The sequence below is a fragment of the Cheilinus undulatus genome, linkage group 11 (genome assembly GCF_018320785.1).
Source record: "Cheilinus undulatus linkage group 11, ASM1832078v1, whole genome shotgun sequence".
Taxonomy (NCBI): Eukaryota; Metazoa; Chordata; class Actinopteri; order Labriformes; family Labridae; genus Cheilinus; species Cheilinus undulatus.
This window is the reverse complement of record NC_054875.1, coordinates 49,791,785-49,805,452: the sequence shown is the minus strand read 5'-3', so window position 1 is coordinate 49,805,452 and position 13,668 is coordinate 49,791,785. Positions and strand designations below refer to the sequence as shown.

The 13,668-nt window shown below is 46.4% G+C and overlaps 1 protein-coding gene across 1 annotated transcript in view; it reads left to right on the top strand.

Annotated features, from left to right (window-relative positions):
• fgd1 (FYVE, RhoGEF and PH domain containing 1) overlaps positions 1-13,431 on the top strand; it is a 38,989-nt gene extending 25,558 nt beyond the window's left edge. The window contains exons 2-18 of the mRNA XM_041799894.1: positions 1,052-1,351; positions 2,458-2,656; positions 2,740-3,487; positions 3,673-3,762; positions 3,865-4,013; positions 4,093-4,249; positions 5,882-6,020; positions 6,235-6,293; positions 6,987-7,133; positions 9,079-9,171; positions 9,253-9,332; positions 9,414-9,444; positions 9,934-10,035; positions 12,070-12,198; positions 12,396-12,554; positions 12,704-12,850; positions 13,156-13,431. Of these exons, the coding sequence (XP_041655828.1) occupies positions 1,052-1,351; positions 2,458-2,656; positions 2,740-3,487; positions 3,673-3,762; positions 3,865-4,013; positions 4,093-4,249; positions 5,882-6,020; positions 6,235-6,293; positions 6,987-7,133; positions 9,079-9,171; positions 9,253-9,332; positions 9,414-9,444; positions 9,934-10,035; positions 12,070-12,198; positions 12,396-12,554; positions 12,704-12,850; positions 13,156-13,431 (3,005 nt within the window). The remainder of the gene's footprint in view (positions 1-1,051; positions 1,352-2,457; positions 2,657-2,739; positions 3,488-3,672; positions 3,763-3,864; positions 4,014-4,092; positions 4,250-5,881; positions 6,021-6,234; positions 6,294-6,986; positions 7,134-9,078; positions 9,172-9,252; positions 9,333-9,413; positions 9,445-9,933; positions 10,036-12,069; positions 12,199-12,395; positions 12,555-12,703; positions 12,851-13,155) is intronic.
• The last annotated feature ends 237 nt before the right edge of the window (positions 13,432-13,668 follow it).

Below are 13,668 nucleotides of genomic sequence, written 5' to 3'. Positions count from 1 at the left end.
TTTTTTATGCCTTTATGACAGATACAACAGTGGACAGAGCTGGGAACAGGAATGAGAGCAGGGCAGGAGTCACAGGCCGGATTGAAGCATGCACACATGCAGCAGGCTCTAACTGCTGGGCCATCTGCGCCCCAAAAGCCGTCCTAATAGGCTTAAACATTAGCTACTGTTTAATAAAACTCATTCTCAGAGGAGGATGAAGATGAGACAGCAACCTTTTTTGACCTACTTTATTTTGCTTGAGTATAAATATTCTGGGGCAGATGTGGCCCTAAATCCCGGTCAGGGGTTTTTGTCCCAGGTGAGCTGCAGGATATACGTATGTGATTTTAAAACAAACATGACATAAGAATTTTCAAAATCCTTACATTTTTAAAAGTGCTGTGATTATCATCATGGAAAAAACTCAGCCCTTGTACAAATTACAAAATAAAAGCATAACAGAGAACAGTTTGTTGATGAAATCTCTTATTTTGATGGTCAAACTGAACAGAGAGAGTGACTAAGTGTGAACTCTTAAAACGTGTAAGTGCTGTCATATTAACTGGGACTCACTGAGCATCAGTGAGTCATTTTGTACATGCTCTCCTCCATATCTCTTCATGTGTTAAACCATGTATCTGACTGGAAAGCTTGTTGAAGCTGTCTCAAAGCTCTAAATCTTGTTTTCAGACCACATTGGTGTAGCTGTGCAGCAGTCTTTTAAATAATCTAAAAGTCAACATCATCAAATGCATCTCTGACTTCATTTAAGTCACTAATCAACACACTGGAAGGGTTGATTTACATCCTTAATTCAGGGATGTATCAGTATTCTTGTTTCAGTTGGATTAAAATATGAGTTAAAGCAAAGATCTAGAAAAAGTCCTTTAGTATTCCTCTGCAGCATTTAAAAATGTTTTTAATATTTCACACCTTAACCATGTCTGATGGAGCAGACATGGCCAAGTGTTTAAAAAGTACTGCTTTTTGACTGATGAACCTAAAGGCTTTTATTGTGGCGGTCTGTGGGTGTGGCCTGTCCTGAGTGACGTATCCTGTTTCTCCTCAGGTCCCTCCTCCTCCAGTCCCAGCTTGCTGACAAAGAGTCTCTCTCTGGAGCCGTCCTGTTCGCCCTGTGGCCACACGGGGGCGCTGGATGCCGACACCCCTCAACAGCCGCTCTCTGACCCGGGGCCCAGCTCCTCTTCCTCGGGCCCCGCCTCCTTGGAAGGAGTGCCTGAGCTAACAGAGCGCCGCGGCTCTGCGAGCGGGCTGCTTTTGGTCAATGACACGGGGCCTCCGGAGCGGGCCGCTGCCACAAAAACACCACCGACCAAGAGAGCGCCGCTGCCCGGACCGAAGCCTCAGGGTAAAACGTCGACTTTTCATTCCTCCTGTATTAACAACTGTCTACAATATGAAACAGACACCACACAGTACTTGGTTTTTATCAGCTGATCCAAAAATCCCTCCTCCTTTGTGTCTTCACTGTGTTTTTAAACTTGTTTAATGCATTTTTGTTGTTTGAAACTTGTCAAAGAAGAATCATGACCTACCTACCTGCCATCATACTCTACCTATCGACCTACCTACTTAAAAAACCATCAGCCTACCTGACTACCAACCCGCCAACCTACCTACCAACTAACCTACCAATATACTGACAGCATACCTACATATCTACCGCCTACTTCCTTTATACTTACCGGCCAACAGACCTACCAACCAACCTACTGACCTACCGCCCAACATACCTAAATATTCTACCAATCTATCCACCTACTTTCTTACCTACCAACCTACCCATCAACCTACCCGCTGACTGACCTACCTGCCAACCAACCTTCCGATACACCAACAACATACATATCTACCATCTACTTACTTACATACTTACCGACCAACAAACCTACCAACCTACCTATGTACCAACAGACACGCTGACTGACCTACCAACCAACATCCCTAGATATTCTGCCTGTCTACTTATCTACTTACCTGCCCACTGATCTACCTACCTACTGACCCACCTGCCAACCCACCAACCAGCCTCCTTACCATGTACCTACTAACCTCCTAGTGACTGACAAAGCTACCAACCTACCACCCAACATACCTAAATATTCTACCAATCTACCTTCCTACTTTCTTACCTACCAACCTACCGATCAACCTACCTGCTGACTAACCTACCTGCCAACTTTCCTACCAACTAACTTACCTATATATCTATTAATCCACCTACCTGCCTACCTACTAACCTACCTTCAGACTGATCAACCTACTGACCATCAACTGACCTACATACTTACCTACCTACCTCCCTACTTACCCACATACCTAACTACCTCATGACCTACCTACCTACATACCTACCTACCTTCATGCTTACCTACCTACCTACCAACAGACCCACCCGTCATTATCATTACTCAGTAACAATTATTGAATTGATTAACCCTCCTCTCTCCACAGTCCCCCCAAAGCCCCCCCACCTCCAGCAGCAGGCGGGGGTCTCCAGGCCACGTCCCCGGGCCCCTGAGAAGCCCCTCCCTCCCACTCCGCCATGTAGACCCCTCCCTGCTGACCCCCGTGGAGGCCGGAGCCCCCCTAACCGGGCTGATGGCACCGCCTCCCCCACCTGTGTGCTGTCCCTTATTGAGAAGTTTGAACGGTGAGTTCTGATTGGTCTGAGGAGGAGTGATGTCATCAGTTAGTCCTATAAGGAGATATTAACATTTGTCTTCATGTGTGCAGTGAGCAGATCATCATGGTTCCTGACATCACTGGGGGGGCTTTGTGTCCCCGCCTCCCTGAACCCCCCTCATCCAGACCGTCATCGCCTGCAGTCCCTCCCCCACCAGCTGAGGACTCGCCATCTGAGCCAGTGGGTCCTGATGACATCACAGCCAGTGATGATGTGGAGGAGGGGGCCCTTCCTCCTGATGATGAGGTCGTTGACGATGATGATGATGATGATGATGATGACAGCGATGACGATGAAGAGCTGGCAGCGGCGTGTCGTGAAGACATTCATCAGAAACGCCTCTCCATGGAGTCAGGTTACAGCGCCTCAGAGAAACACCTGGAGGACGACGTGGTCGCCGTGGAGATGAGGGAGCAGCAGCAGCAGCCACAGCTGCTTGACCAATCAGAGCTTCCCTCTGAGCGTCTCTCCCTCCCTTCCTCCCAGACGGACGGGAAGCTGGCCAATCGGGACAGTGGCATCGACAGCATCAGTTCCCCGTCACACAGCGAGGAACTCTGCTTCGCCGGTGTGGAGGACGGGGGCGGGGTTTACCCTTGCAGCCCCGCCCTCCTTCCCCGTCTCTCCAGCTCGTCCTCATACGCGGGAGAGGGAGGGGAAGGGGAGGAGGGAGAGGGGAGGGGTGCCAGGAGAAGGAGGGAGTTCTCTGAGGAGGGAGACAGTGACCTGGAGGAGGAGGAGGCGGAGCTTACACTGGTGCTGCCACCACCAAAGACAGAGAGACAGGACTCAGTGGAGGTGAGACGGCACGGACTCATACAGGTCCTAGAAACAGTATTGACTTTGTTCTCTCTACCTTAACACACCTGCACACAGACCAGCAGTCTTATGACCTTATATGGGCATACAAGAAACATGGTTGTTCTTTAAAGTCATGGTTGAATTGCTGGCAGATCTCTAACCCTTCCTGTCCGTCTCCTCAGCTGTCCGTCCAGCAGAGGGTCTTCAACATCGCCAATGAGCTGCTGCAGACAGAGATCGCCTACGTCTCTAAGCTCCACCTCCTGGACCAGGTGAGATGTTCCTATCTCTGTTGCCATGGGATCCCGCCAGTATTTCACACCATGCAGCAGGTGAATGTGGGAGGTGTTGATGGCCTGTTTATCCTCCCTCAGGTGTTCTGTGGTCGACTCCTGGAGGAGGCGCGGTGTCGCTCGTCGTTCCCCTGTGACGTGGTTCAGGGAATCTTCTCCAACATCTGCTCCATCTATGCCTTCCACCAACAGTTCCTGCTGCCGGCGCTGCAGAAACGCATGGACGAGTGGTGAGTGGCCCCGCCGTTCTCCTGCTGCTGCTCCTCCTCTTCATCAGAGCTGCTCTCATCTGTGTCCTCTTCTGTTTAGGGAGGTGAATCCTCGGATCGGGGACATCCTGCAGAAGCTGGCTCCTTTTCTGAAGATGTACGGAGAGTACGTGAAGAACTTCGACCACGCCATGGAGCTGCTCAGCACCTGGAGCCAGAGATCAGCGCCGTTCAAGAGCATCATTCAGGAGATCCAGGTCAGCCGCCACACAGACACATCTCTCTGTGTTTTCAAAAAAGTTGGGACGCTATGTTAAATGTAAAGAAAAACAGAAGCCAGTGATGTCAGATCTCATTATAATGAATTTCAAATTTTGATTCATCTGACCACAGAACAGTTTTCCATGTTTCCTCAGTCCATGTTAAATGAGCTCTGGTCCAGAGAAGACGGACCACGGTGTTTCTGGATCCTGTTCACATATGGCTTCCATCATCCAGCTTTAACTGTCATTGGTGGATGGCACGGCCAACTGTGTTGACAGACAATGAGACAATTCTTTACCCCTTTTTGCCACTTCTTCCCCATTTAAGCTGCCTTTGGTGATTAAATGACACTTTTTGCCCAATTTATTCAGTTTTCACTCATTTTTTGCAATGTTTTTGCTACTTTTAACTCATTATTTGCTCAATTCTCACCAATTTTTGACACTTTTATCCAGCTTTTTGCAATTTGTTGCCCCTTTTGACGTTTTGTTTTTGCCACTTTTCACCAATTTAAGCTGCCTTTTGCAAATAAATGGTACTAATTTTCCAACTTGCCACTTTTTGATGCTTTTTGCCCATTTCTCCCACTTTTTTTTTTCAAATTTTGCCCATTTTAATCACTTTCACTCATTTTTTTCCATGTTTTTTTTGCCACTTTAGGACCATTTTTGCCACATGTGACTCATTTTTTGCCACTTCTCTCCCCTTTTTGCCAGTTTTCTCCCCTTTTGCCACTTTTCTCCTGCTTTTTGCAATTTTTTTCCCCTTTTCGTCACTTTTTGCGCATTTCAGCAATTAAATGTCACTTCCCCCATTTTTCCCACCTTTTTGCCCAATTTAGTCATTTTTCACTCATTTTTTACAACATTTTTGCCACTTTTAAGCCATTATTTGGTCACTTCCCACCCATTTTTTGCCACTTTTCCCCCACAGTTTGCCGCTTTTTGACCATTTTTTCCACCTTTTACTTGTTTTAATTCCCTTCTGGAATGTTCCTGAACCCATGCAGTGATTTCAGACCAGAATCATGCCTGTTTTTAATGCAGTGGCCCCTGAGGGCCCCTGAGGGCCTTGTCCCTCCAGCTGTTTTTCATTAGTACCACTTACTTTTCCAGCCTTTTGTTTCCCCGTCCCAACTTTTTTGAGATGTGTTGCTGCCATCAAATTAAAAATTTGCTAATAATTCTCATGAGATGGTAAAATGTTTCAGTTTAACATCTGATTTGTTGTTTCTGTTCTGTTGTGGATCAAATGTGGGTTTATGAGATTAGACAACCATCGACTTCCGTGTTTATTCACATTTTTAATGGTGTTCCATCTTTTTTGGAACTTGGGTTGTATTTGATGAGCAAACACTGATAAAACTGGTCAAGTTTGACAACAACATAATCATCAATAATAGTTTTAGTAAATATAATAAATAAGTGCAATAGATAAGTAAAGCTTAGAGCGGACTCCTGGCTGAAGCTTTGCTGCAGTGAAGGTTAATTTCACTAGAGTAATTAGAAGCTTTATTTTGAAAGTACCTCAGCCCACTCTGCCTGTGTGTGATTATATCTGTGTTCATGTGTGTGATTATATCTGTGTTCATGTGTGTGATTATATCTGTGTTCATCTGTGTGCAGAGGGAGGAGCGCTGTGGGAATCTGACTCTGCAGCATCACATGCTGGAGCCGGTCCAGAGGATTCCTCGCTACGAGCTGCTGCTCAAAGACTACCTGCACCGCCTGCCAGAGGATGCGCCTGACTACAGGGACGCCCAGAGTATGTAGTCACACAGACACTGCCCTCCTCTGGTCATTTGGTGAACTACCTCCTTTGCACTGAAATGTGAGGATGTGCAGAGGAGGGAAAAAAAAGATGGTCGGTAATGCCAGTTCACCTCCTGAGGCTTGAGTGCCACCTGTCCAGGCGCACATTGGATCATTACTGCATGTCCACAGGATGTATGTTTGTAACCTGCTGTTTCTCTCTGCAGAGTCTCTGGAGCTCATCGCCACCGCAGCAGAACACTCCAACGCCGCCATCAAGAAGATGGTGAGAGTTTCACACAGCCGATCCACACTGAGGGTTTCAGTGTGTCATTAACCTTCGCTCTGTCTTTAATTAAAGAGCTCTGATTACAGCTGTGGGCTTTAAATGCGTCATATTTCTCCTCCTCTGTCATCAAGTTCCCTCAGCTCTTCGTTAGTACTAAACTCTGCAGGCTGGCACGCTAACACCCTGAACTACATCTCCAGGCAGAGGGCCGGTCGCCCTGTACTGTGTTGGTGCATGACTGTACCCCCTCCCTAGTCCTGAGCCGGCCTGCTCTCACATCGCTCTAGTGAAGCCTTTCTAGAACTTCAGTCTGCTGCAGCCAGAGTCTTTTATCATATTTTTGTTTCATAGACAGGAAATTAGTTCAGATGTTCTCGAATCTCCATCATTGTTTAAACGATTGTTAAGAGCAATGTTCGTAGGAACTACATGCCAAATCTACATCATGCATGAGCATTAGCAGCTGTGGCGGGCTAAAGCTCACCTCTGCTATCCATGCTGGGGCAAAGAAATGTTCTCTGCTCATGCCCGCACACTGGTCAAACAAACTGGGCTTTGGTGGTCAAACATACTGGTTGCTTTGTGTGAGTGGGCCCAGCCCAACTAGGGGTCTATAACTTGACCTTCTTCTGACTCCACCTTTGTGTGTGTGTGTGTGTCTCTCTCTCTGTCTACCTGTACACCTCACAGGAGCGTATGAGGAAGTTGTTGAAGGTGTACGAGCTGCTGGGCGGAGAAGAAGACATTGTTAACCCGACAAACGAGCTCATCAAAGAGGGACACATCCTCAAACTGTCCAATAAGAACGGGACTACACAGGACAGATACCTCATCCTGGTACATACCTGCCCTAAACTCACCTGTCCTAAACTCATCTGTCCTACACTCACCTGTCCTACACTCACCTGTCCTATACTCAACCTTTACTCTAAACTCACCTGTCCTATACTCACCTGTCCTACACTCACCTGTCCTATACTCACCTGTCCTATACTCAACCTTTACTCTAAACTCACCTGTCCTACACTCATCTGTCCTAAACTCACCTGTCCTACACTCACCTGTCCTACACTCATCTGTCCTACACTCATCTGTCCTAAACTCACCTGTCCTACACTCACCTGTCCTAAACTCACCTGTCCTACACTCACCTGTCCTACACTCATCTGTCCTACACTCATCTGTCCTAAACTCACCTGTCCTAAACTCACCTGTCCTAAACTCACCTGTCCTACACTAACCTGTCCTACACTCATCTGTCCTACACTCATCTGTCCTACACTCATCTGTCCTACACTCACCTGTCCTACACTCACCTGTCCTACACTCATCTGTCCTACACTCATCTGTCCTAAACTCACCTGTCCTAAACTCACCTGTCCTAAACTCACCTGTCCTACACTCATCTGTCCTAAACTCACCTGTCCTACACTCATCTGTCCTAAACTCACCTGTCCTATACTCACCTGTCCTAAACTCACCTGTCCTAAACTCACCTGTCCTACACTCATCTGTCCTAAACTCACCTGTCCTAAACTCACCTGTCCTACACTCACCTGTCCTACACTCATCTGTCCTACACTCACCTGTCCTACACTCATCTGTCCTAAACTCACCTGTCCTAAACTCACCTGTCCTAAACTCACCTGTCCTACACTCACCTGTCCTACACTCATCTGTCCTAAACTCATCTGTCCTAAACTCACCTGTCCTAAACTCACCTGTCCTACACTCATCTGTCCTAAACTCACCTGTCCTAAACTCACCTGTCCTAAACTCACCTGTCCTACACTCATCTGTCCTAAACTCACCTGTCCTAAACTCACCTGTCCTACACTCATCTGTCCTAAACTCACCTGTCCTACACTCATCTGTCCTAAACTCACCTGTCCTACACTCATCTGTCCTAAACTCACCTGTCCTACACTCACCTGTCCTACACTCATCTGTCCTAAACTCACCTGTCCTAAACTCACCTGTCCTAAACTCACCTGTCCTACACTCATCTGTCCTAAACTCACCTGTCCTACACTCATCTGTCCTAAACTCACCTGTCCTACACTCATCTGTCCTAAACTCACCTGTCCTACACTCACCTGTCCTACACTCATCTGTCCTACACTCACCTGTCCTACACTCATCTGTCCTAAACTCACATGTCCTAAACTCACCTGTCCTACACTCACCTGTCCTACACTCATCTGTCCTAAACTCACATGTCCTAAACTCACCTGTCCTACACTCACCTGTCCTACACTCATCTGTCCTACACTCACCTGTCCTACACTCATCTGTCCTAAACTCACATGTCCTAAACTCACCTGTCCTACACTCACCTGTCCTACACTCATCTGTCCTAAACTCACCTGTCCTACACTCACCTGTCCTACACTCACCTGTCCTACACTCACCTGTCCTACACTCACCTGTCCTAAACTCACCTGTCCTAAACTCACCTGTCCTACACTCATCTGTCCTAAACTCACCTGTCCTGAACTCACCTGTCCTACACTAACCTGTCCTACACTCATCTGTCCTAAACTCACCTGTGCTACACTCATCCGTCCTAAACTCACCTGTCCTATACTCATCCCTCCTATATATTAATCTGTCCTATACCTACCTGTCCTACACTCACCTGTCCTACACTAACCTGTCCTATACTCATCCCTCCAATATACTCATCTGTCCTATACTCACCTGTCTTATACTCACCTGTACCCACCTGTCCTGAACTCACCTGTGTCATATGGGACTGACTGGCTTCTGTCTGTCTCTGCAGTTTAACGACCGTCTGCTGTACTGCGTCCCAAAACTGCGTCTGATTGGTCAGAAGTACAGCGTCCGAGCTCGCATCGACGTGGACGGGATGGAGGTGAGTAGAGATCAGCTGATCATCACCTGTGACACAAACACCTGACTCTGCTGTAACCCGTCTACCTGTCTGTGTGTCCAGCTGAAGGAGACGAGCAGCGCGGCGGCGTCCAGGACGTTCTTGGTGTCTGGCAAACAGAGATCATTGGAGCTGCAGGCCAGGTGAGCACAGGGACACACCTGGACAGGTGAATCATTGAACAACACCTCAGTCATGCTCTAACGGTCTTTGTGTCTCTGCAGGACGGAGGAGGAGAAGAGGGACTGGATACAGGTGAGAAATCAGAGATTATTTATTTATGTAGTCAGGTGAGAGTGAGGGGCCAAAGGTGGGCTAAAGGTAAAATTAAAGATGCGGCTCAGGTATAAAATCTGGTTTTAAAAAAGGGTCTGGATCAGATGGTTTTTAAGGATTAAGGCTTTCAGAGCTATAGAGGATCTGAGGTGGTAAAAGGACTGAAGTTAAAAGACTCTGATGGTCTTTTCAGTAATTGGAGACACCAAAAGGAATTTCTCTGCTTTAAATAGAATATCTGAAGACAGGATGTGATTGTGGTCCTTTCTAGCTCAGTTTTACTCACCTCTTCTTTGTTCTTTGTTCTAAGGAAGCTTTTAATGTGAAATCTCCACAGGAGGTGTCACAGCTGTCAGTACCTGGTTTTCCCAGACTGTTGATTATTTAATTATTTCAGGAACCGTCTGACATCTTAGAATATTTGTTATTATATGTATTTATTTATGTTTGTCCTCTTTGTGTCTTTAGGCCATCCAGGCCACCGTACAGAGGCACGAGCAGACGATGGAGAGCTTCAGACAGCTCACCTGTTCCCTGCGAGATGACGAGTCCACGCCTCCTCACTCCCCGGTAAAACAGCTGATCTCAGACCAGACTGATGTTCTTGACCTCCTTAAGATGATCCTTCAGCTGGGGAATAAAAATCAGAGTCTGATGGCCCCAGTTCTGAGCTCCTTCACTGCAAGACAATCAGGATCCAACATGTTTCTGGAACTTTATTCATTGTAGACCTTTATCCTAAACTCTAGAGTACATCTGAGCAGCTTCATGGGTTAATTTAAGCGTCTGATGAAGATGTCAGACTCGCTGAACCATGGCCAATTTTAGGTCTCATTTCAAACGTTTATTTGTCCAAATAACCGCTCTGTATGTGTGCAGATATGGTTATGTTAGCGCTGAGCCTCTCTGAGCTTACATCTGAACTCTCAAATATGTTGACAAATAAGATGACAAAGATTGCATCATTTTAAAACGTGGTAAATTCACAATCTTAAATTCTCCAAGAAAACTCCCACACAATCTCCAACATGCAAAAAAAATGCGGGTATTTACGTTTTGGTACTAGACCCTCATCACGTAAACAGTGGCTGTTTGCCTGATGTTGGACAGGATGTGGGAGTTTTCTCTGACCTGTTGGCTGGATACCTTGCCCTCCGATGCACCTGTCCCAAGAAATACATGTGCAAAGCAATTCCTCCCTTTTGACGGTCTTAAATTCTGCACAACTTAAAGCCTTAAAATAACAAACGGTGTAAAAATCAGCCCTAAAGAGGCCAAAACTGGATTTGCACCGAGCTGTAAACAGGTTTATTTCTGCTGTAAAGTTTGACATTTTAACATGAAGCTCTACGAGGAGTAACTCACTGCAGGAGACAGCCTCTGGTGGACACCAGAGGAACTGCAGCAAGAAATAGTCAATCGAGATGTCCCAGGAAAATCTGTTCTTTTAATCATCAAGATTTGCAGACAGACTCTTGAACCAGCTCTGCCCTCTTGTTCCCATGTTGACATTACTTTTCTCCTCCTGCTCTGAAATCCTTCTTAGGTTTAAAAGCCTTTAACCCAGTGTTACTCAACCCTGCTCAACCAAAGAGCCAAACTGTTAAAAAATACCTTTGCAAGAGCCACAATCTAAGCGGTGAAAAGTGGAAAAAAAGGCTTGAAATAGCAATAAAAATAAGTTAAAGATGACAAAAATGGATGAAAAGGGGTGAAAATGAGGAGAAAAGTGAAAAAAGAATCAGAAAGTAGCAAAAATGGGTGAGTTACAGATGGCAAAAGATGGTCCAAAATAGGCAAAAACAAGGCAAAAAATGAATGAAAAGTGACTAAAATGGGCAAAAAGCAGTCAAGGGTGGCAAAGATGGGCAAAAAATAGGAAACAAGTGTTATTTAATTTGAAAAACTGCAAAAATGAGATACAAGTGGCCAGAAGAGGAGGCAAAAATGAGGAAAAATGAAACATGTGGTATTTAGTTTAAATGGTAGCTTAATTGGGTGAAAAGTAGCAAAAAATAGGAAACAAGTAGCAAAAAGAAGTTTCAAAAATGAGCAAAAAATGGAAAAAAGGGGTATTTAAAAGCAATTCATTGCTTAAATGGGCAAAAAAGTGGCAGCAAAATGGTGAAAAGGGCAAAAAAAATGGGGAAAAAGTGACCCAAAAAAACGGCAAAAATGGGATAAAAGTGGCCAAAAGAGGAGGTAAAAATGGGGAAAAAATGAAACACATGGTATTTAATTGGTAAATGGTTGCTTAATTGGGCTAAAAGTAGCAAAAAGAAGTTTCAAAAATGGGCAAAAAAGGAAAAAAGGGGTATTTAATAACAATATATGGCTTAAATGGGCAAAAAGTGGCAACAAAATGGTGAAAAAGCGCAAAGAATGGTGAAAAAGTGACAAAAAGAAATGGCAAAAATGGGCAAAAAGTAGGAAAAAAGTGGTATTTAATGACAAAAGGTAGCTGAAATGGGTGAAAAGTTTTTTCTGGGGGTATAATATTTAAGATTAAGACATAAAAGAGCCAAACGTTGAGTGTCCGCTCTAACCCATCGGCCGGTCTGAATCATATAACTCTACATCCCTCTCTCTCTCTCTCTCTCTCAGAGCTGTGTGGAGTTGGGCAAACGAGCTCCGACTCCGATCAGGGAGAAAGAAGTCACTCTGTGTATGAAGTGCCAGGAGCCGTTTAACTCCATCACCAAGAGACGTCACCACTGTAAAGCCTGCGGACACGTATGTTTCTCTTTAGTGATTGGTGCAGGAAGTAGAGGCTGGATATCTAGCGCTTTTATTTTGAAAGTGTAAAAACAGAGGCGTGGTGCTTTGAACCAGCAAGTATTTGATGTCTATGATGCTTTTGTCCATTAGTTGAGGTGTTACCATGGCGACAGCAGTGTCACGCTCAGCTGACTGATGTTTGTCGTCTCCAGGTGGTTTGTGGGAAATGTTCAGAGTTCCGTGCTCGCCTGTCGTACGACAACAACCGAACCAACCGCGTCTGTGTCGACTGCTACGCCATGCTGGTGGGGGCGTCGCCCTCACCTGCTGCGCTGACCAGCAGCACCACCAGGAGGCGCTCCATCCTGGAGGTAAGTGGGACATCACTGTTCCAGAACCTTTTTTTTTTTTTTTTTTGTAATTTCTTATTGATGAAAGAGTTTTTGATGAAAATGTCCCCGTTAAGATTTCACAGAACGCTGATGCTCCCTCCCTCCCTCTCTGTTTCTTGTTGCCATAGAAACAGGCCTCCCTGGCAGCGGAGAACAGTGTGATTTGTAGTTTTCTTCACCACATGGAGAAGGGTGCGGGACGGGGCTGGCAGAAGGCGTGGTTCGTCATCCCTGAGAACGAGCCGCTGGTGCTCTACGTCTACGGGGCTCCACAGGTGAGTTATGGAAACCTGCAGAGGAGGAGCTGCCCCCTACAGGCAGCAGAGAGCACTGCAGAGAGGGGCAGGTGCAGGTCTTCAGGGGCCGAGTGTACCAGCTGGTGGTATGTTCGGGTGTAATGAAAACAAATTGACCAATCAGATGACATCACTACCATCTCCTGCGTGCTGCCATCTGATTGGTCAGATGGCAGCATGCAGGAGATGGTAGTGATGTCTGTTTCTTCTGCCTTATACCTTCTGTATATTACCCATGATGCCCTCTGATTACTGTATACGATGATTGCATTTTTTCCCTCCAGGATGTGAAGGCGCAGCGCAGCGTTCCTCTGATTGGCTTCGAGGTCTCTCTTCCTGAACCATGTGACCGTCTGGAGCGACGCCACGCCTTCAAGATCTCCCAGAGTCACCTGACTCTGTACTTCAGCGCCGAGGGGGAGGAGTTACAGCGGCGATGGATGGACATCCTCACCAGGGCCGGGAGGGGGGAGGAGCCTCAGATTCACCGGCCAATCGTGGAGAGTGTGGAGGAGGAAGGGGAGGAGCTAACAGCTGCAGCAGAGGGGGAGAACACATGATTCTATTGGACGTGAAAGATGAAGAAGGCGGGGCCAGTTTAGACCAGTTTAGACCAGTACAACCACAACACACTAAGCTCTGCCTCACCTCAGCTCTGTCACCATGGTAACACCTCAGTCACTCTTCATCATAAATCCATTAGGGTAAATTTGTCTGTCTTAGAACCCTGAAGCCCTCTGATTGGACGGTTCGTGAACATTACCAAACATGAAGCACATTAAAGTTCCTCACAGTCA